This window comes from Choloepus didactylus, chromosome 2 (assembly GCF_015220235.1).
Source record: "Choloepus didactylus isolate mChoDid1 chromosome 2, mChoDid1.pri, whole genome shotgun sequence".
NCBI lineage: Eukaryota > Metazoa > Chordata > Mammalia > Pilosa > Megalonychidae > Choloepus > Choloepus didactylus.
The window spans coordinates 147,301,582-147,325,063 of NC_051308.1; the positions used below are offsets into that span (position 1 = coordinate 147,301,582).

The window sequence follows — 23,482 nt, forward strand, 5'->3', positions numbered from 1 at the left end:
CGATACCGGTGACATGCAGCATGGCCGCCAGGGCTGATGCAAGAACAGCCTAAGCTATAATTAGCCTTCTTCAAGGAAGTAACAGTAGTTCCCGCCTAAGCAGTAGCCAGTTCGCACCAAAAGCTAACCGTACTTCTGCCTTCCACCCCAGCAACAGCAACCGCCAATCCCCCTACATCTGCCTTCCACCCTAGCAACAGCAGCAGCCAATCCTAGATCGCCACCCATCCTTACTAGCCACTCCCTCCACCCTTAGAGCATATATACCCTGCCTTTTCAATAAAATTTTGCAGCTTGATCAGAAACCTGTCTTGCTGTCATTCTTCGTGTCTCTTGTCCCATACCATTCTTCCCTTGCAGGAGTCAGAGCCTCGGTTGATCGTCCCACAGGCCGGGACAGGGAAGCTGGAATCCAAATCCAGGCATTCTGACCCCACAGCCTGAGGTCTTGAGCACTATTCAACATGACATAGAAATAGACTGTGAACAGAACAGATGCAAATCCTTTTGCTCCCGCTACAAACCAGAGAGGGGGAGGCATGCCTGAAAGGGAAAAGGGGAGCTGTCTTAGTTTGCTAGGGCTGCTGTAACAAATACCACAGACTGGTTGGCTTAAACAACAGGAATTCCTTTTCTCATAGTTTTGGAAGCTAGAAGTCCAAACTAAAGGGCCATGCTTGCTCTAAAGTCTGTAGTGTTCTGGTGGTGGATTGCCAGCGACCCATAACTCAATCTCTGCCTCTGTCACATGGTTGACTCTCCCTGTTTCTCCCTACTGTGTCCAAATTTCTTCTGCTTATAAGGTCTCCAGTCACGTTGGGTTAAGGCCCACCCTGATTCAATTTAGCCTCAGTTTAACTAACAGGATCTTTGAAGATCCTGTTTACAAGTGAGTTCACATCCACAGGACCCGTGGTAAGGACTTGAAGATGACTTTGTGGGGCACATGATTCAATCTATAACAGGAGCTTAGGAATGTGGAGGGGGTGGACTTTAGCAACGCCTGCCAAGCGCAGGAGGATGCAAGAAGAGAGAGGGTCCATGTCTCACTGCTCAGAAGAGCCCCCAAAGGCAACAAGTCTCACAGAAGTTCTACGGGTATGGAAGCCGTAGAGTCGAACGGTAGCAGGGGAGATCCTGGTGGACAGAGACAGGGAGACAGAGAGAGAGAGAGAGAGAGAGAGAGAGAGAGAGAGAGAGAGACCTCCCCAATATCTCCAGGCTCCAGAGAGGCACAGGAGAACACAACAGTTTCCTGGGCCCCTAATGGGGACATAGACACACCTGAGAGAGGGCTGCTCTGCCAAAGGAGCTTGGATCGCAGGCAAGGAAACAAGGTGATGTTTGGGAACCTGAGGACCTTTCAGGGGGTAGCTGTGGGAACAGAGAGAGGCAAACAACCAAAGATGAAAGAGGATCAACTCTATCTGAGGGGCTGCAGAATACGCTGGCCTTGGTCATTTTCTTCAAGCTCCCTCTTCATTAAAAGTCCCTGTTGATCTTCAGTGCCTCACCATGGAGACAGGGGAGCAGAATCCTGAACTGGTTACGTTTAAATAGAAAACTATTAAAAACATTGCATTGGCTGAGTCTTTGTTTCTGAGTTCTCTTGCTTTTGAGCATGGAAGCAGGACAAAGAAATGGAACTCAAGTATGGAGAAATTTTGTCCGTTGTACCTTCCCAAGGAGATCAGAAACTTCCAAAAAGCAGGAGCTGTTTCAATCTTTCCTTTGTAACCTTCCTTCTCAGTATTCCTAGGACAGGGCTGGGCCAAGAGAAGCCTTAAGTTGCTTTAGCTATTTAGCTGCTTTAGCTATAGCCGAGAGCTCTTTAATAACAGCTTTTGTGAAATCACTTCAATTATCTTCTAGATCTCTGATGAATTTTTTCTTTAAAAGGTAATTTTCTTTTAAACTGTGCTCTTGAATATGCCAGGCAGAGCAGACAGTACATCAAAAAGCTTAAGCTAGTACTAGATATTCCTTAGTCAACACTAATTCCTAATAAAAAGAGCACATATGGTCCCTTATTTGCAAAACAAAACTCTAGTCCCATCTCAGCCTCCAAGCATGCTTATGAGGCAGCCTGGGGAAGGCATCATTTTTCCATTGCAAAAATGGGAAAAAGGAAGCACAGAGGATTAACGCACATGGAAGGCCAGAGCCAGCCCTAGAACCCAGGTCCCTTGATGGGAAATCCATGGGAAATCCTCTCTCCAATCATGCTGGGTCCTTTTCAAGCATGGCTGTCTGAATGTCCCATGTCTGTGGCTACCCCCTTTTATCCGGGGAGAGACCAAGATGGGAAAGCCCCCCAAAATGGGTCTCTTCCCTTGGTCAGACTCTGGGGCTTTCAGATCATGTTAACTACAACCAGGGGTAATCAGACGACCAGGCTCTTTACAACCCACCAACAGCACCTGCCAGATTCCTGAGGTTACTACAGCTTTCTCTTATTTCCACTGGATTTTAGGTAGTTCCTGTCACAGTGCTGGTAGCAGATTAGTCTCAATGGGCTAATAAATGAATCATTGCTGGGAGACCTTGAGATATTCTGCTGAAAGAATTCCCTAAAAAGCCAGAAGCTAATGATTAGTTAACAGACTGAGTAACAACCACTAGAGAAATAAACTCATCTGGGGCAAAAACAATCAACCTAAGTTTACCCTTACCTTTTTCTGTATTTTTTTTTTTCTTTTTTACACATGAAAATATTCAACCATCCACCACAATAAAAAACTCACAAATATTTACCTACTGAGGAAACACCTGTATATGACTGTCAGTCGCTAGACTGAAGACAGAGACTGCACTACAGCCACCTGAGGGGACATTAAATAGACAACCAGGCACTGTGTAGACTTTCTAACCACATAAAGCACCCTGTGTCTTCTGGTGAAGTGAAATCTGTGTAGTCTCTCACAAGGGCAGCTGGGTCATCTTCTGAAGATCAAAACATCACGGAAGAAAGTGATGCCTGCTGCCGACCTGCCCATCTGGGAGCAGTCACTTGTTTTCTCCCTGTTCTCCTCAGAGCCTGGCCCTGGGTGAAAAGGTCTTTGAAAACAAAGGGAGCTCTGTGCACCTGTCAGCCCACAGGTTAGTGGAAAGGAGAATCAGATGGCCTGAGGGACAGGCCAATCTGATTTTTATGATGCCTGACCACTGGGGGAGGGGAGTGGGGGTGGCTCTGTATGGCACCTTCTATCCTGTATCCTAAGATCAACCTTCCTAGGTCCTTGGCACTGAGGTCTCTTCCCTGCCCTTCTCTTCTTCTCCCTCTATTTATTTACGTCTTGCTCGTTTTGCTCCTTCCACTGACAGAGAACTCTCATACTCACAGTGTGTGACCCCATAGGCAGCTAGAGAATGATGTGTTGCCTTTGGTGGTAAAGACTTGGCTCACTGCCTCTCCCGCTCTCAAACCTGGTAGCTGGGGCTATTTAACCACTTGTTGGCTCCAGGCCTACTGGGACCTAAGCAGGGGGAAATTCAGGAGACCCATGCTGGCAGCTCACCAAGAAGTCAGCCCTGCTGCTTGTTCTACTCTGGCTTTACCCCCAGCTCTCATGACCCAGCTCTTCTCTTGTTGCTTGTGTTCAGGTCCTCTCCTGGTATTCTATCTGACCCCACCAAATCCCCTTTGCCTCTTTCTGTATTTTTCTGGTCTTCTGTAAGTTTCTAGCCTATCCTCTGAGAAGATTTTCCTGACTCACAAAGTCTGGTGCTCTCACAGCTCCCCAAATTTCACCTGTCATAACATTCGTCAACCTCTACTGTGATCACATTTTTAACTGTCAGTCTGTCCTACTAGATGTTCAGTGCCGTGGGGAGAGAAATCACCTCTGTCTTTTCCTAGTGCCTGGCACAGTGCCCCATCCTACAGTGCCCATGACATCTCTATGAATTAATAAAAAAAAAAAAAAAACCACATGCACCTTGCTCCAAAATATCCCTTTATCCAGACTCTCAGCTAACAGGGTCCAAGGGGACGGCTGGCTATGTTCAGAAGAGTTATTTGCTCAGCTGGAGCAAGCTACACGGGTCCTGAGTGATATTCTCAAGACCTCACTGTTTCTCTGGTGTTTCTTTGGGAACAAGCAAGGCTCAAGTACTACAGCACCACCACCCACTGAGCTGACCTGGCCACTTCCCGTCACACCTTACAATCCTGGCCTGCTCTGGCTGTGTACCTCCAGCCCTGTCGTCTTGCCCACAGACCCCAAACATTGCATTATGGGCACAGTCGCGTCTGCCAGTCAGCTGCTGTGGTGCCCAATACTGCCTCATTTCTGAGGAGTGAGGTTATGAATAGGGAAACCTGAGGACGCCTAATTTGTATTTCCCTGCTTTGTATTCCAGACACAAGGAAAGTGAGAGAGCACAGGCTCTATTTTGGAGCTCTGGAATCAGAGAGAACCATCATACTTCTCAACTGTAAGACCTTCAGCCAAGTACTTACTCAGAATCTCAATTTTCTTGCCTGCAACTTGAAAATAACAACGCATATATCACAAAGGGAAAGAACATAAGAAAATATCTAGTTCAGACCTTAGAATTTAGGAAATTTTCAAAATTGCTTGTCTCCCTTCAGGCATGCAGGACACTACCTTCCAAGATGGAGACAACTCCATGCAGGGTAGTTGGAGGTGCACAATTCAATGTGGCTGTAGCTGAGTTTCAAGTATCCCTCAAAATCTGTCATTCCCTCTTTTCTTGGTAATAGAACCTTTCATTTTTTGTTGCTGGGTACATGGCTGATTGATTACGGTGCTGTACTTGTTCAACTAAGCTTCCTTCCTGGATAAATATTGGAAGTTCCTGGCAGGCCCTCAGTAAGCTTTCAGAGACCCCAACAGAAGAGGGTGCCCCCATGGCATCTCTGAAGGTGGAGATGTGAGTTTTGCAGGGCTGTGACCCAGGGAACCAGCTGACCGTCTTGAAGTAATCTCCAAGGGGTCAGTTAACTCCAGGGGAGAGAGACAGGAACCAAGTGACTAAGATTCTGCTACACAGCAGTTGCTCCTACATAATAGGTGGAGCCACTAGGGGACAAAATACGCATGATGAACACATTCAGCAATTATCCTTGTTGATCAACTGCTTTGGTACTTATTTGCTTGGTGAAAGTTTCAGAAAGCAACTGCTTTTGTATTCACAGCAGTGTACAAGTTTGGGCTTTAACCAACTCAACTTGAGGAGTTAGAGAAGATCTAGAACAGCACTATCCAAACTACCTGTCCCCACGCTGTTACTAGTCTGCAATGACATGAGCCCGCCCCAGAGTGAGGATCAGCTGTGTCAGTAAGCACATTGTTTCATTCAGACCTTCTCAGTGGAGGCAGCAATGGAGTGATGTGCATTCTGGCACAAGGGCCTTATCTGGTTTTGGAGCAGCACTTTGAACAGCACTCCTCTAGTAAGTGGCTGCCCTTCAAAACCAGTAACGGAGCTTTGAAAAAATATGGACACCTGGCTCCACACCAAACCAACTGAACCAGAATCTGTGAGGATGGGGCCCGGACATCTGTGTTTTTTATGAAGCACCTTAGGTGACACTGAGGAATACCTCTGGTCGAGAACCACTGTTTGGATATGACAAAAGGAAGGAGGATGCAGCATTTTTAGGATCAAAGCAATGTAAACTTTGGTATGCATTCTCTGTGCTGGGCATCATATAATTTTTAATGGTCCTTCCTGGGTTCTTCTTTGTCACCTACTGATTTGATAGGAGTTGGAAAGTTAACCTTGGATAAAACTTAAACCCAGAGATTTTGATAGAATTCTTTCTATGGCCTTTGTATTGTGATTTTTCCTAAAGCTCCTTCAGTCCTTACTGAATTTATTCTCCCACGAAACACAAACCCAGTTTCTTTAAAGGCAATACAAGAGAGGGAAGAAAATTTCCCACTTTCCCTTGTTGACAGGGCCTCTAGCAACATCACCATTGTCATCAGACACCTCTGACTGTACAAGAAGTTGGCTCCCTGCAGAAACAGGCCAATGGTTCCAAAATGGTGATGTCTTCTCTACATACAACACCAAGGTGATGGAACTGTCACCCACCCTTCCTTACCTGCAGTCCCCAGGCTCAGCAGCACAGCCACCCAGAGGACCCAGAAAAAGATGAGGATGGCAAATGTCCACAGTGGCTGTAACAGCAGGAAAGGAGTGTTGCTGATGACTTTATTTGTAACTCGGAAAAGCTCAACTATCAATTTTATTCTCTTTCTGAGGACAAAAATCAGGACAAGGAGAACTCCCTGGTAAGTAAAGGGGAAAAGAATAAATTATTTTATACTAATGGAGAACAGGGCAGAACTTTTCTTTCTTCCTTTTTTTATTATTGAGGCACAATTTACATATAGTAAATTTATGGATATCAATTATACAATTAAATGAGTTTTGATGAATGAATACACATGTATAATTACAGAAATCCCCATGGCCAAGATATAGACATTTCCATCACCCCCCAAAAAGTTTCTCACTGAATTGACGTTTAAGCCACAGAAAAACACATACTGTTTTACAATAACCTGCAAGGGTCTGTGCAAAAAAAAATTTTTTCACATTCTTTGTATAGAAGATGAATCCTAACAAATTTGTTTTAATTAGGACTATATATTCAAGACCATAAAGTTTTGAACTGTATTTGCTGTGTGGCTACTTGTTCAATTGTGGTTTGAGGTTTGTCACCTTTTTGTATACATGTAGTGTTTCACAGTAGGGAAATGGCTGAAACTGTGGTACTACAACCCATAACAGCAACAAAAAAATACAGAATTTTTCTTTTAATAACAAACCCTGATGTTGCACTGACACTCAGCTAACACCTAAGATTGTTACTTGTATTATAATTGTGCAGATAAACACTGTGTGAGCCTCATTCAAACAGGAATTGAGCTTCTACTCACCTCCTATGTGCTGCTCCATATGCTAGATCCTGTTCACGATAGTGAACAAGAAACACTTCCTGCCCTTAAAGAGCTTGCAGTTTGGCCAGAGAGCAAAAGAAAATGAAAATAAGCTTCTCTAAGGACAGGACACTGTCATCTGTTTCTTTTTTTTACCCCCTACAGCATCTGAGATACTCAGACAATGCTGAGACACCGCAAAAGGACAAAAGGAATCAGTATGAGGGGAAAGACAGCAATCATGCCTGAAAGCAAACTTCTGTGCCTTCTTCTCTACTGGCTTTTTCTTCTCTTCATGTAGTTATCGAGTGTCTTATAGTAAAGAAACAGACTCTGTGTCAACCCACATCCCCATTTAGCCAGTGCTGTCTTCATTCCCTTCACAGCCAAGCTTCTTCAGGAGTCTACACTCACCAGCTACATTTCCATACTCCAATGCACTCTTCAGCTGTCTGCTACCTCCAGACCCCAGTACTCTCCTGAAAAGTGCTCTCCCTAAGGTCACCTCATTTGACCTCATGAATGCTAAATCTCAAGGAAACATTTCAGGTCTTGCTTGACCTTCAGTCTGGCATTTGAATATCTTTTGCTATAACTCTCCTCCTTGGCTTTCATGATCTCTTTCTTCTGGTTCTTCTACTACTACTTCAGGTGCTGCTGCTCAGAATCTTCTGGTGGTATTTCCTACACTTTTGTAGTTTTAACATCCTCCTAGATGATGATGACCTTCAAATCAAAATCTCCCACCCTCACCTTTCTCTAGGTGCTGGAAGTGTAGCACATCAGCTACTGACAAGGGTCCTCTGTTTCTGGATGTTCTACAGATGCTTCAAACGCAACTTGTCCTGAACCAAATTCTTTAGTTTCATACTAATGTATCCTCTTTCCTTTATCTCTAGCAACCCTAATTTAAAAAAATTTTAGGACCTTCCAAAAATAAGTTGGGTGTCTCTCTTGTATGTACCCTTTTTATCTTTTACTTACGCTACTTCACCACTCAACATATTTTTTTGTAATTGTTTACTTGTCCAAATCTCCCATTATATTAAGCTCCTTGAGGTCAGGGCCATCCCTTATAGTCAGAGATGTGGCACCATGCCCAACACATAGCCCATTCCTAATCATCTCTGATTCACTTTCTTAAATATCTTTCAACCCACCCTCACGCTCTATCCTCAATGTTGCTACCACAGCTCTAGCCTCAGCCACTCCCATCTAGACCCCAATTACTTCCTCACTAGCCTTCTGCTTTTAATCCCCCTGACTCCCCACCCCAATCCCTCCTCTATCTCACTGCTAGAAGGACCTTTGTAAAGGGTAGAGCCAAGGCTGTCAGCTCCCTGCTTAAAATCCAACCATGGCTCCCCAGTGACCTCAGGATAAAGATCAAACTGGTTATGGCAGACCTGAACCTTCCCATTGTGGCCCCTCTCGGCACCTGTATCTCAGGCTTCCTGCAGGTCACTCTCCTGCTCATGTGACTCCACACAGGCTGTTTTCTTGACCCAAGATCCCCTTTCTCTTCTAGCTGTGCTGGGGGCATTCCTGCCCTCCAGGATCTCATAGTCAAGTGGAGGAAAGAAAGAGTCAGAGGACAGTGGAACAACTGTGCAGAAGCTGCTCCAGGAGCTGGGAGCAGATCCGCTGACCCTGCCCTGGGGCATATCAGGAGGGGACAGGGGAAGTGACCAGGGGAGACCCTTAAGTTTTAAAGACTGAGGAGGAATCTCCATCTCAGTGTTCCCAATGCCTAGCATAATCAACAAGACAGACCAACTTTTGGGTTTGCCTTTTTTTTTAAAAATTTTATGTATATATTTTATTGAGATTGTTCACATACCATACAACTATCCAAAGATCCAAACTGTACAATCAATTGCTCATGGTACCATCATACAGCTGTGCATCTATCACCATGATTTTTTTTTCAATTTTTAGAACATTTTCATTACTCCAGAAAAGAAATAAAGACACACAAAAAAAGGAAACTCAATCCTCCCAAACTCCTAACCGTCCCCCCTTCCATTATTGCTTCATATATTTGGTATAGTACATTTGTTACTGTTGATGAAAGAATGTTAAAATACTACTAACTGCAGTATGTAGTTTGCAATAGGTATATATTTTTTCCTATATGCCTCTCTATTATTAACTTCTGGTTATAGTGTCATACATTGGTTCTAGTTTGTGAGAGAGATTTCTAATATTTGTATAGTTCATCACGGACATTGTCCTCCACAAGAGTCACATCTGTCCTAGTTTGCTAATGCTGCAGAATGCAAAACACCAGAGATGGATAGGCTTGTATAAAACGGGGGTTTATTTCACTACACAATTACAGTCTTAAGGCCACAAAGCGTCCAAGGTAACACATCAGCAATCGGGTACCCTCACCGGAGGATGGCCAATGGCCTCCGGAAAACCTCTGTTAGCTAGGAAGGCAGCTGGCATCTGCTCCAAAGCTCCGGCCTCAAAACGGCTTTCTCCCAGGATGTTCCTTTCTAGAAAGCTTGCTTCTCTTCAAAACATCACTCCCAGCTGCACTCTCTTAGTTCCCTCTCTCTGAGTCAGCTCATTTATATAGCTCCACCGATCAAGGCCCACCCCGAATGGGTGGGGCCAAGCCTCCATGGGAACATCTCATCAAAATTATCTCCCACAGCTGGGTGGGGCACACTCCAAGCAAATCTAACCAACACCAAAACTTCTGCCCCACACAAGACTACAAAGATAATGGCATTTGGGGGACACAATACACTCAAACCGGCACATATTCATTCCCATCTTTTAACCTCCAACTTTCCTTATGGTGACATACATGACTCTGAGCTTACCCTTTCCACCACCTTCACACACCTTTCATCACTGTTAGTTATTCTCACAACATGCTACCATCACCCCTGTCCATTTCCAAAAGTTTAAATTCACCCTTGAACATTCTGCTCATGATAAGCAACTGCTCCCCATTCTTTAGCCTCATTCTATATCCTGGTAACTTATATTTATTTCATGTCTATGAGTTTACATACTATAATTAGTTCATATCAGTGAGACCCTGCAATATTTGCCTTCATGTGTCTGTTTTATTTCACTCAATATAGTGCCCTCAAGGTTTCTTCATCAACCCATTTATTTTAAGACAGTTTTGTTCACACACCATACAATCCGTCCTAAGTAAACAATCATTGGTTCCCTGTATAGTCACATATTTATGTATTGAGCACCACTGCCACTATCTATACAAGGAAATCCCATTTCTTCCACAAAGAAGGAGGAAGAGTCAAAGAAGGCAGAAAGACAAAAGAAAAAGAAAAGAGAAAGAGAGAAAAACAAAACAACAACAACGAAAACAAAACATGACAGCTAGAAAGCAACAAAAGGAAAGATAGCATTAACCTAAAGTAGAATAAAGAGTCAGACAACATCACCAATGCCGGGCATTCCATACCCTTCCCCTACCTGCCCCTGCCCCCCCCACCATAAGCATTTAGCTTTGGTAGATTGCCTTTGTTATATTAAAGGAAGCATAATAGAATGTTTCTGTTAATTATAGTCTCTAGTTTGCATTGATTGCATTTTCCCTCCAATCCCACCCTATTTTTAACACCTTGCAATGTTGACATTCATTTGTTCTACCTCATATAAAAACATATCTGTACCTTTTATTACAATTGCTGAGCACCCTAGGTTTCCCTGAGTTACACAGTCCCAGTCTTATCCTTCGTCTTTTGTTCTGGTGTCCCACATGGTCCCAACCTTCCTCTTTCAACCATATTCACAGTCATCTTTGTTCAGTGTACTTATATTGCTGTGCTACTGTCTCCCAAAATTGCTTTCCAAACGTCTCACTCTTGTCTTTTCCTTTCTGTCTGCAGTGCTTCCTTTAGTGTTTCCTGTAGAACAGGTATCTTGTTCACAAACTCTATCATTGTCTGTCAGAGAATATTTTAAACTCTCCCTCACATTTGAAGGACAGTTTTGCCAGATATAGGATTCTTGGTTGGTGGTTTTTCTCTTTCAGTATCTTAAATATATCACCCCACTTCCTTCTTGCCTCCATGGTTTCTATTGAGAAATCTGCACATAGACTTATCAAGCTCCCTTTGTATGTGATGGATTGCTTTTCTCTTGCTGCTTTCAGGATTCTCTTTTTATTTTTGACGCTTGATAATCTGATGATTAAGTGTTTTGGCATGGGCCTATTCAGATCTATTCTGTTTGGGGTATGCTGCACTTCTTCGATCCATAATTTTATGTCTTTCATAAGAGATAGGAAATTTTCATTGATTATTTCCTTTATTTATTGCTCTGCCCCTTTTCCCTTTTCTTCACCTTCTGGGACACCAATGACACGTACATTCTTGCTTTTCGTTTTGTCCTTAAGTTCCCAGAGACATTGCTGGCATTTTCCATTCTTTTCTCTATCTGTTCTTTTGTGTGTAGTCTTTCAGGTGCCTTGTTCTACAGTTCCTGAGTGTTCCTGCTGTTGTATGTTTCCACTGTGTCTTTCATCTCTTGTGTTGTGCCTTTCATTTCCATAGATTCTGTCAGTTGGTTTTTTGAACTTTCAATTTCTACCTTATATACGCCCAGGATTTTCATTATACGGTTCATCTCTTTTGCCATATCTACCCTAAACTTTTTGAATTGACTTTATTATTAGTTGTTTAAATTCCTGTATCTCAGTTGAAGTGTAAGTTTGTTCCTTTGCCTGGGCCATAACTTCATTTTTCTTAGTGTAGGTTGTAGTTTTATGTTGTCTAGGCATGGTTTCCTTGGTTATCCCAATCAGGTTTTCCCAGACCAAAACGGGCTCCAGTCCCAGAAGGAAGAACTGTTCAGTATCCAGTTTCCCTGAGGGTGTGTCTTAGAAAATTAGTACATCCTGTGAGGCCTCAGGTCACTGTGCTTTTCTGCCCAGCAGGTGGCGTCTGTCAGCCTGTAACTCCAGACCGGTGTAAGTGGCCTGTGGCTGTTTTCCCCCAGGCTCTGGGGTATGGTTTTGAATGGAACATGGGTAGTAGGGCTGGCCCCACCTCTTTCCTCTTAGGGAAGATAACCCCTCTAAGGAGAGGTCATTAGCATTTGAATAGATTCTGCCTTTGCTATCTCCACCCTTGTCTGGGTCAGAGTGCTGGGGACTGAAAATGGCTGACGCTTTCTCCACTGAGCTGAAACAGGAACAGAAAGACCCCTTCAGGACCAGTCTGCAGCCACCCTCCAGCTCTCCAAGGTCAGTCATCACCCAAAGCCTCTGTCTGGTTGTTGGGGATTCATAACTTGTATCGAGCAGTCCATGCTTGTTAATTAAAACCCCAGCTGGAGCTCAGCTGAGCTATATTTGCTTTCTTGGAGAGAGCTGCTCTCTAGCACCATGAGACTCTGCAGTTCTGGCTGTGGTGGGAGGGGGCTCCTGGCTTGGACCCGCAGTTTTTACTTACAGATTTTATGCTGCATTCTCAGGCATTCTTCCCAATTAGGGTTGGTGTATGATGGGTGGATTGTCACATTTGTCTCCCTGCAGTTATTCCAGATTATTTACTAGTTGTTTCTGGTTGTCTATTAGTTGCTCCAGGGGGACTAACTAGCTTCCACTCCTCTCTATGCTGCCATCTTAGATGTGTTCAGGTTTGCTTGCTTTTTATTTAAAACTTTAATGAAGCAAAATGATATAAACTATAGGCAAAAAAAACTTGGCTTTTAGCTCCCAAGTGGAATGCTAAAGTATGTGTATTTAAATGGGTGTGTATTTTTACAACTTGTATTTTTATATATGTGTATACATATACATAAAACGTTCTTCTCACACCCGAAGTATACTCCCCAGATACTCATGAGAAGTGTGGTGCTAACTCTAATTCATCCCTTTCCCCGGGCTCAATGAAAATCAGTGTTACCTACTGCAGGGCTAGGCTGGGGCAGGCACCAGAGCTTACCCACCACCCAGGAGCCAAGCCTGGACTTCATTCTTCTGGGCTCTAAGCTTCAAGGAGCTGCATTTCAGCCTGCATCCTGGTGGGCCCATGCCCTGGGGTGAGCATTTAGTACCATTCATCCCATTTTCTTCATTGTTGCTAGCCATTATATTGATACTTAAATAAAATTCACTGGTGGCCCCCATCTTCCCAAAACAATGTTCTTAAGTTTATTTGTAAGGCAGCTACTGGAAACATCCCCACTCAGGTGGTCCTTTTGTGGACCAGGGTCTCCCAGGATTCAGGCCACCAGGTGAGGCTCCCAGAGTCACTGCTGGGCTCCAGCATGTGATGACAGGAGTGGGGGGAAGACTGAGATGGGGGTTCTGAGCCGAGCAAGAAGTGCTGAGGGCTGAGGGAGCTTACCCCTCTTCTCCTTCTATTTTTTTTCCTACTAACATTGTCTTTCCCCTTTCTTTAACTTCTCTGGGAAAGAAGGATTAAGAAAGGGGGAGAAGGAAAGACGGCAGCCAATACCTCTCTTTGCCCTTGGAGACAAGTGCTAGGGAAGGAGAGTGGTGCCTGACTAGGGGATCATAACTTGGCTCTCTCTTCCTACCCCTTCTCACCCTCTTTCCCTCATCTTGTGCAGGGGTCTGTGGGGAGCAGAGACTGGCCTAGAGGGAGTCAGAAGCAGGGATGTCCCTGGTCACAGCTGGTCCTCTTTCTCTGCAGCCAGCCCAGCTTCCCCAGACTTGGTTCCCTAGCAGAGAGAGGAGCACCTGCCAGGTAGCATTAGGGCTGGCTCCCTCGTGGGAATACGGAGCTTCTGGTGGTGGATGCCTCTGCTGGAGGAGTATTCCTACTTGTGAGGAGACAGCCTGAAGGGCCCAGTCATTGCTCCAAGGTCACATGGCAGATGGTGAGTCTGGATTTGAATGTAGGCCTGAGCCCTCAAAGCCTAGGCTCTCTCCCTGTGCACCATGTTCCACTGCCTGCTGTGTCATTTGTCTTATTAGTGGGCGTTTGCTAGCTCGTATTTTATGTCTTGTTAGCACCACTGCTTAGCGCAAGGCCCTGGGCATAATAGAGGCTCAGTAAATTCTGATGATGATGAAGAATCCAGGGGATATCAGAAGGATGAGAGTTGAGCTACCTCATCCAGCAACCAGCACTTGGTAGGAATTCAGTAAGTGGCAGATACATGTGTACAAAATGAATGGTCTGTGAGCTGCGGCCACCCTCTCTACTGATACAGGGGAAGGCAGCTTGTCTCTCCTCTCACAGCCTCCCCCTTCTCTAATCTCCTACTTGGTGAAGGGGAGAACTCACCCTCAACCTGGAATCTGGGTGCCCATTCAAGGTCCAGTGTATGAAGACAAAGGAAGCCCTGTGGAGGAGGCTCAGGGAGGAGCCCGGCTCTCTCCCCAGTTCCTGGTCCCCTCCTCCTCCCCACCCAGGTGCAGGCGGAGCCCCTTCTTCTCCAGCCTCCCTCACAGACCCTGGCTCAGCTGTGGGCCTGGCCCCTGACTAGGCAGGATGGATGAATCACATCAGGGGCTTTACTTCATTGTATGCTTGTTCCCCAATGCGGTTTATGTAAACAGCACAAATCTGAAACCTCACTGGAAAGGAGAAAATGTAAAGACTGCATCAAATATGGGAACTGATGAATTTCCTTAGAAGGGATAAGCAAGTTGGAGAAAGAATCTGCATTTTCTGAAAGACTTAATGGACTTGTGGAAATCCCTGGCTGTTGCTCCACCATAAAAGGGTCAGTAAGCAACGCGTCAGCAAGGAGAACTACGGGTCATGAAAATCAATTCCTGACACTCACCAGGGTCTTGTGATTCTAGCACTTCCAATGCCACCTGCAGAGTGTCCCGAATGATTTTCAGTTGTCAACCACCCTTCCCCAACAACCTGTATCTGCTGCCTCAATTTGTAAGTCCCTAAGCTTGCCTGTTTTCAGCTAGAGAGTTCACTGAGGAGGTGGCAGGTTCTCTGAAAACCAAATCCCCAGGGGCCAGCAGGTCTGGAAATAAAGGACTCTACATTCTATGGCACTGGGAGCTGTCACATCCTGGAGAGAGCAGAACATCCACTGGCTGGAAGAGGTAGGCTATGCCAGTTTGGATGTATTATGTCCCCCAAAATGCCATTTTCTTTGATGTAATCTTGTGGGGGCAGATGTGTTAGTGTTGATTAGGTTGGAAACTATTGATTGAGTATTTCCATGGAGATGTGACTCAGTCAACTGTGGGTGAGACCTTTGGTTGGATAATTTCCATGGAGGTGGGGAGGGTCTTAATTAAATCACTGGAATCCTATAAAAAAAGTTCATAGACAGAAGTTGCTGAGAGCAGCTTACAGAGACATTTTGGAGATTGCAACCTAGGAGCAAGCAGACACCTAGAGAGGAACATCCTGGGAGAAAGCCATTTTGAAACCAGAACTCGAGCAGATGCCAGCCACATGCCTTCCCAGCTAGACAGAGTTTTTCCGGACGCCATTGGCCATCCTCCAGTGAAGGTTCCTGTTCTAGTTTGCTAATGCTGCAGAATGAAAAACACCAGAGATGGATAGGCTTTTATAAAACGGGGGTTTATTTCGCTACACAGTTACAGTCTTAAGGCCACAAAGCATCCAAGGTAACACCCCAGCAGTCGGGTACCTTCACCGGAGGATGGCCAATGGCGTCCGGAAAACCTCTGCTAGCTAGGAAGGCAGCTGGCGTCCGCTCCAAAGCTCCAGCCTCAAAACCACTTTCTCCCAGGACGTTCCTCTCTAGCAAGCTTGCTCCTCTTCAAAACATCACTCCCAGCTGCACTCCCTGAGTTCCCTCTCTCTGAGTCAGCTCATTTGTATGGCTCCACTGATCAAGGCCCACCCTGAATGGGCGGGGCCCCGCCTCCATGGGAACATCTCATCAAAATCATTACCCACAGCTGGGTGGGGCACATTCCAAGCAAATCTAACCAGTACCCAAATGTCCGCCCCACAAGACCACAAAGATAATGGCATTTGGGGAACACAATACATTCAAACCAGCACAGTTCCCTATTGTTGATGCTTTACCTTCGACACTTTACGGCCTTAAAACTGTAACTTTGTAACCAAATAAACCCCCCTTATAAAAGCTGATCCATTTCTGATATTTTGCATAATGGCAGCATTAGCAAACCGGAACAGTGGCTCTCATCACAAACAGGAAATAGGACTGTCATAAACCTTGAGGCCCTCTGTGCCCTTTTCCATAGCCACCTTATAGCCACTCAGGAGTGAAAACAGTATAACAGCAAGAATAACAAATCAGTATCTGGAAAGAATGTTAAAAACAATTCTTTTTTTTTAAAAAATAAAAAAGGTTCTGTACTCATATGCAGGTATCTCAAATCCAAAGAAGGCACTGAATCATGGAGGCACATCTTGAGGTGAAAGAACAACAAATTCTATCTAGTTAGTTTGGGCTAGAATTCAATTATTTGGATTTCAGAGTTCTGGCTGGCTACTTGACCTACTTCTGGAAGGGCATCTCTTACCGTGATAACTGTAGCTATGATAGCAAATCCCAGCAAACACTGCATATTTTCCCTTTCTGTGTCCAGTTCTATGCTGAGGTCATTGGTATAGTCGTGATACAGCCACCACAAAACTCCGCAGACAACTGGAAAACAAAAGACCAGCGTGCTCAGCACACTCGCCAGGAGGTATGCTTTCCTGGGAGGTTTCCTCCCTACACTGCACCTGGAAGCGGCTCAAGCAATGGGTCCCAAATCCCTGGGGCTTCACAAGTAGTGGCCATGGCTCTGCAGGAGCTGGGCAGGGCCAGAGTAGCTGCCAGTCCTGCAGCAGATGCTTTTCTTTGGGAGACCCAGAGAGGAGATCCCAGAACACTTGTGCTTCCTGTTGGAGAATGAGGAGGAAACTGCACCACGGGGTGATGGGAAGAAAACATTAGAGACCAACGCATAAAATTTTCAAAAAAGCTCTGCTGGGTGACAACATCCTGCAGGAGCCTGGATATTGGCTTTCTCCACCCATAAAACCAGGGGGATTTATAATTAAGTTAGAGATTACTCCAGAGGATACTCTGACACAGCAAATCTCTGCATTTAGGTACTCATTACTACATGGTATCACATCTACTGTAACTACAGGAAGGTCACAGTCATTTTTACTAATTGTGGATGGGGAAAAGCACCCCTCCCAAGCCATGGTGGCTGTCCTGCAACTCCAGGCACTGCTGTGCACCTGGTGGTGGCAGGACTCTAAGTTACTGAGGGCAGAGCTGATTGACTATTCCATGGAATGAAACACTACAGTCGTCCCAGTGATTGAAATACTACAGACTGGGAGGTAAAGAGCTGCTGCCTGGAGCCTTCCAAATGCCCCTGCCCTTCAGATCCCCTCTCCTGACACCCCCTGGATCAACCTATAATCCAGCTACTAAAAGAGAAACGGAGGAGGGTGCACAAAAGAGGGTCTCTGTGGCCTGCTCCAGCACAGTGCCTGAGGCTGATCAGACTGATTAGAGCTTTTGTATGACAATTGTGGGCATCACAAGTCTATGGGGAATGTGAAAGTTCAAAAGGAATCCTTTAAAATGCCTCTATCAGGCATCGGGATTTTGTTCTAAGGTTAAGGATATCAGGCTCATCTCAGATGTGGCCGAGTGTGGCAGAAGAAAGGTTAGATTGGGCACTAACTCTGCCATTATCTGAGAGACGTGAGCAACTAATTCCCTTTGTCCTCTTTGGGCCTGAGTTTTCTCATATGAAAAATAATGAGGTTGGACCAGAGACCCTCTAAGACTGGTTTAGCTCAAAACTCCCAACTTTTAAGCTCTATACTTAATGGAAAGGCTTTTCATTTAATAAAAAAGAAATCAATTGAATAGAAATACTTACACAACAATCCCAAAATAACCAATGCAATGAAGATGTGAACCAGAAGAGTGGTGAGGAATCGGAAGGTGAACATCATGGCTAAAGACAAGGCTGAAAAATGAAGCAAAACAGATTAAACCCCAACAACAACAAAGAGTGAAAGGGTGATGATGTGGGGACAATGAAGACTTAAATCTGTCAGCAGGATGGGGGTCAAAGATTTCCTTCAACCTAGGTTTCTGGGGACATCTACCAAACACCAAACAGAGTTGAGGAAACATAACCAGGGCACTCTCTCAAGCATATACTCTCTGAAGTTCAGTCTACTACAGTAAACCAGTCTCTGGCAATGTTAGCACTTTTCTTGAATTAAGGAAACAAACCAATAAACAAAAAGCAGGGACTATTATTATTCCCCAATCTTTTTTTTTTCTTTCTTTTGACTCCAAATGAACCAATTACAAATTTTACCAAACAACTCTTTGACTTCCTAGTGGGCTTATGTAAAGGTCTAACTTTAAATGTTCTCAGATATTCTTATTAAATATGAATATGCTTTTAAACACAAAAATTTTAAAGTTCTAATTGTACAAGTAAGCTGTACATGTAAATACTGTATATTACTTTCCAATATTTAGGCTTTTAAAAAGCTTATGAATTTATTCTAAATATTTCAGTGAATCTATAAATACTATTTTATTTTTTCTAAACAGGAAACCAGGATTACATATAGATATTTTAGTGCAGTGGTTAAGAATAAAGGTTTTGGATCAGACAGATCTGGGTTTTAGTCTCAGCTCCACCACCTACCAGATCTTGGGCATTTAATGTCTCTAAGCCTCAGTTTCCTCTCCTGCTATGAGGATAGGATTCCAATGAGGTTTTAATGAGTTAAAAATAATCCTCTGGGGATTCCTGTGAGGTTAAGAATAAGCACAATGCCTGGCACATGCTAAATGCTCAATAAATGATACATGGTCCTTGCGGGGTCATCATATATGATATCAGGACTCCTGCATATTTTGAATGTATGGTCAACAGGCCAGTATCTAGAACTCAACGCCTCCTATTTGGGTCATTTGAAGTCATTCCCAGTTGGAAGTTATATAGTGATGAATGAGGTATCCCCAAGCATTCAGGAATTAGTAACCTTTTGGTAATGAAATTATGGACAGCTCAATTTATAAACTGGCAAAAATATGTTAATGACTGACCAAGGAGTTTCTTCCAACCAAGAGGTCAGAGGCAGACACTGGGGAAGGGGGTTCATAGCAGGCCATTACTATTGCCTAAAGTAGCAGAGTATTAAGTTGTTCAAAGAGAAAGTTGAATCTTAATGGAGCTTATCAACCTGAAACACAGAAAATGGGAAGTCAAAGAGTCAAAAGTTGGCAGCTGCATCCCGAAATGCTCAGGGGAGGCGTCTCAGCTCAAGGCCTCGACCTGTTACAACCCAGAGTGTGCACGGTCCCTTGAGGAGTTGGAGCCATGAGGCTAGTGCAGTTTGATGCTATTGAAAATTGGATGTACACACCGCCTTCCCTTGCTCACCAAGCAGCCTCCTGATCTGGCTCACCTGCAGGGAGAGAGCATACTTGCCAGAAGACATGCATTTCCATCCCCTTGACAGTTGTACTTTTCATTGCCAATTCATAAATTGGGAATCTGTTTACATACCTATCTCTTATGCAGAGCTGAGGGCAAGATGCTAGAACATGGTCAGTATATTAAACCAACTCTCACCCAGTGAGGCCCCCTGGCAAAGGAGAGCGTGAACTGACCTTGCTCCAATCTTATTGTCCTCTCCCCCACTTGAACTTGAAACATTGAAATTATTTATAAAGAAAATAAATGTAAATTGAAGATTTACATTTAAGTCAAGATGTTAATTTTTAATGGACAACATATAGAAGTGCTAGAAATGTTGGCATTCCAAATGTAGTTACTGAAATAAAATTAATTGAAAATTACCTAATGCGAGGATACACAGGCCAAGAATTGTGTCTCTTCCTGACATTATTCCACTTAGAATTCGATGCAGGGTGTCAACATCATTTATCAAGACAGATGCAAACAGGGAATAGCACTCCGGTGTTTGAGGGATACATCGGTTAAACAAGGGAAAGGATTTGCTAAAAAAAAAAGAATAGACGGCAATGATGTTACTTAACATTCTCAACAACCAAAAAAGCATAAGATCTATAGTAATAAAAAGGTGTTTAGCATGCTGTTTGCAAAGTGCCCTGGATTGGAAACTGTTTACGGGGACCAACAGAAAAAAAAAATGCAAACCTAGGGTATGATGTTTTTTTACCATCATGCTTTGGTCCTTCTTAGAGAGCAGCTACCAACTCCAACACAAGAATCACATTTCCTTGAAAAACTGTTAGGGATATGGATCGAATCAACCAGAAGACAATTAATGAAACTACTGCCTTTATTCTGTCCTCTTAAGAAGGTATACAAGGCTTGAGAGGCTTGCTATGAATAGAGTGAGTGCTTAATAAATGAGTGATAAATGCACGAATGAAGCTGTGGTTTATACCTGCCTTAGGGAGGTGAGAAAGCTGACTGTTTTGGAGTCCCTTCCTGAAAAGGAAAAGTGTCCAGGAATGTTTGTTCTAATGAATCTTAATGAAGATACAAATACTATCTCAAGGTCCTGCTCTTTTTTCCTTCTGTGGACCCCAAACAGTGGAAGTAATCCCAACTCAAGGAATGCCGAATCATCTCAGAAATCGCTAAAAACCTATGCGGTCAGCATTTATTTTGTGAAATGTAAGAAAATGAAACAAGGGAGAACCCAAATGCAAACACTACACTGCAGGAACAAAACAGTTTCTGGAACTTCTGGTGATGCACAACATAGACCATATGGAAGAATCTTTCTTAGGAAGTCATATTTCAGAAATAGTTCTTGAATCACTGAATTCAGAGGAAGAGTACTACAACTGTACCAGACTTTTTTTTTAATTAAAACTTTGAGGGGGTAATATAATCATATGGTTCAAACTCCAAAAGGTACAAAAGAATAGTGAGCAACTGCCTTCCTGGTCCCAGAGCCACCAAAGTACACCTCCTCCACAGGCAGCCAATGTTTTTGGTTCCTGGTATATCATTCTAGAAACACTTTTATTTTTAAAGCATGTGTGAATGTAATAGGAAATTTAAGTGGACATTTGCAGCTGAGGTTCAAAGATAAAAATTATATTCCAAAATGTGATGTTAGACTCCATTAAGCAAGGCTTATCAAAAAAGAGGTAGGAGAAAACTGGTTAGTCATGGTTAGAGTCATGTAGAACAGCACTTTTGAAGAGACTTTTTTTTTTTTTTTTTCAGGAAACAGTCCTGTGAATTCAGGGTGAGTGGGTTTTACGAAAACCACTTGGAGTGCAGGGCACACCATGGATTAAGGTCTGAGCTACCCCTGAGGACTCTGGGAGAGGGTGGCTGTGGCAGCCGGGTAGAGGGCTGTACCTGGGGAGTTAAGGACCCTCACTGTGTTTGTCAGGGGAAAGGATGCATGAGTGTTTCCTGAGGTCCGGAAGAGCAAGAGTCAGAGGGTGGGGTTGCCGTTGATTGTGTGCAGGAGAGCTGCATGGGAGGGTGTGGGGATCTTAGCAGAAAGAAGCTGGAGATGGCTGCTGAATGCCTCGGGACCAAGGATGACCTCCCAGAGGACCAGCTGGGGCAGACAGACATTTAAGCAAGTGAAGGGCGCTGCAGGTGAGAGAGCCCCAGTGACGGGAGGTCCACAAAAGAACCCAGAAGAGCCCATGAGAGGAGCTGGCTGAAACATCTCCAAGCTCAGAGAATACTGGTGCTAGCATTGGTTAAGTAAAAATGTCCCTGCTTCCCCTTTTCTTCTCTTTTCTCTTCCCTGCTCTAGTCCTTCAGAGACAGAACTCTGTTTTAGCAAGGCTGGGAGAAGAGGTGAGTGAGCAGGGAGGAGGGAGAATAAGCCTTCTTGAACAGAGCCTTCCCACATGATCCTGGACAAGCTGGGGGTGGGGAGACGTTTGAACCTTTGATTAAGTTTAAATATCACATTGGACTGAACATTTTAATTACTGAATTGAAAGAATCTTTTATAATTTAGGGCATCTAAAGAACTTATTACCTGAAAGTAACTAGAGAAGCCTGGAGAATTGCCCGTGTTTTCATTCAGGGGCAGGGAAAAATCTAGTCCCACTGAATAAATTTAAAGACACAGACAAAAATAAAATTGTTTTTTGACAAATATTTGTTTGATGTAATGATTACATAAGCAAATATATATGTACTTATATGTTTATAATTATATAAATCACACACAATATTTCCTCCTTTTTATGCAAAAGGCAATATACTATGCACAGTTCTATAGCTTGTCTGTTTTTTTCACTGACTATATCTTGCAGCTCTGTAAGAGATTCTTTTTTTTTTTAAATTGAGGTACAATTTACGTACAGTGAAATGCACAGATCTTAAATGTACAATTAATGACTTCTGACAAACTTATATGTCCACATAACCACCACCCCATTCAAAACAAAGAACACTTCTATTGCCCCAGAATGTTCCTTCATGTCCTCTTTCAATCAATTTCCATCCCTTTATAGGCAACTACTGATCAGATTTCTATAGCTGTAAGTTAGTTTTGACTCTTGTACAATTCTTGTATAATGCAAATGGAACATACTCTATGCACTCTTAGTGTCAGCTTCTTTCACTCAGCTACTGAGAACATAAAAAAATTATTACTTTAATTGCTGAGTACAACATGAATATACTACAATTTGTTTATCTATCATCCTGTTGACTACCATTTATTTACCGTTTTTGACTATTAAAAATAAAACTTGCATGAATTGTATGGTGTGTGAAAAATCTCAGTAAAATTGCATTAAAGGAAGAAATAAAATAAAATTGCTATGAATATTTGTATACAAATCTTTTTATGGATGTACATTTTCATTTCTGTGCCAGTTTGGATATATTGTGTTCTCCCCAAAGCCATATTCGTCAATGCAATCTTGTAGGGGCAGACAGTCTTTTTGATTAGGGTATGTGACCTCTTGATTGAATGTTTCTATGGAGATTTGACCCCGCCTGTTCAGAGTGGGTCTTATTTAAATCACTGGAGTACTATAAGAGAGTAGTTGAGACAGACTTTTGGAGAGATGCTTGGGAGCTGACAGAGATGCTCAGAGATGCTTGGAGCTGCGTACAGCAGAATGTTTAGAGATGCTAAGCTAAGAATGCACAGGAGCTGAGAGAGGAGCTGAAACACACCCGTGACTTCCCAGCTAACAGAGGTTTTCCGGACACCATCGGCCATTCTTCAAAGAAGTTATCCTCTTGTTGATGCCTTAGTTTGGACACTTTTGTGGACATAGAACTGTAAATCTGTAGCCGAATAAACTACCTTTATAAAAGCCAATCTGTTTCTGGTATTTTGAATAGCAGCAGCATTGGCAAACCAGAACAATTTCCCTTAAGTAAATATCTAAAAGTGGAAATGCTGGGTCATATAGCAAACTTTTCCCAAAGTGGGTGAACCATTTATACTCCCATCAGCAATGAGTGAGAGTTCTATCCTTACCAGCATTTGGGATTATCACTCTTAAATTTTACCTTTTCTAATAGACAAATTAGAATCTCATTCTTATTTAATGCCAGCTAGTTTTAATTTGCATTTCCCTGATGGCTAATGATATAAAGCATCTTTTCATGTGTGTATTGGCCATTTGCATATCTATCTATCTATATCTATATCTGT

General features: G+C 43.5%; 1 protein-coding gene across 6 annotated transcripts in view; it reads right to left on the bottom strand.

The window, feature by feature from the left end:
- The window catches only part of SLC44A3 (solute carrier family 44 member 3), a 90,250-nt gene that overhangs the window by 49,914 nt on the left and 16,854 nt on the right, over positions 1–23,482 (bottom strand). For 5 of the 6 annotated variants that reach the window (XM_037826588.1, XM_037826589.1, XM_037826586.1 and 2 more), the window contains exons 6-9: positions 19,693–19,853; positions 17,743–17,832; positions 16,375–16,499; positions 6,077–6,263 (exon numbers count right to left, since the gene is read on the bottom strand). In XM_037826588.1, the coding sequence (XP_037682516.1) occupies positions 6,077–6,263; positions 16,375–16,499; positions 17,743–17,832; positions 19,693–19,853 (563 nt within the window). The remainder of the gene's footprint in view (positions 1–6,076; positions 6,264–16,374; positions 16,500–17,742; positions 17,833–19,692; positions 19,854–23,482) is intronic. The other variant, XM_037826587.1, reaches the window with a different exon arrangement.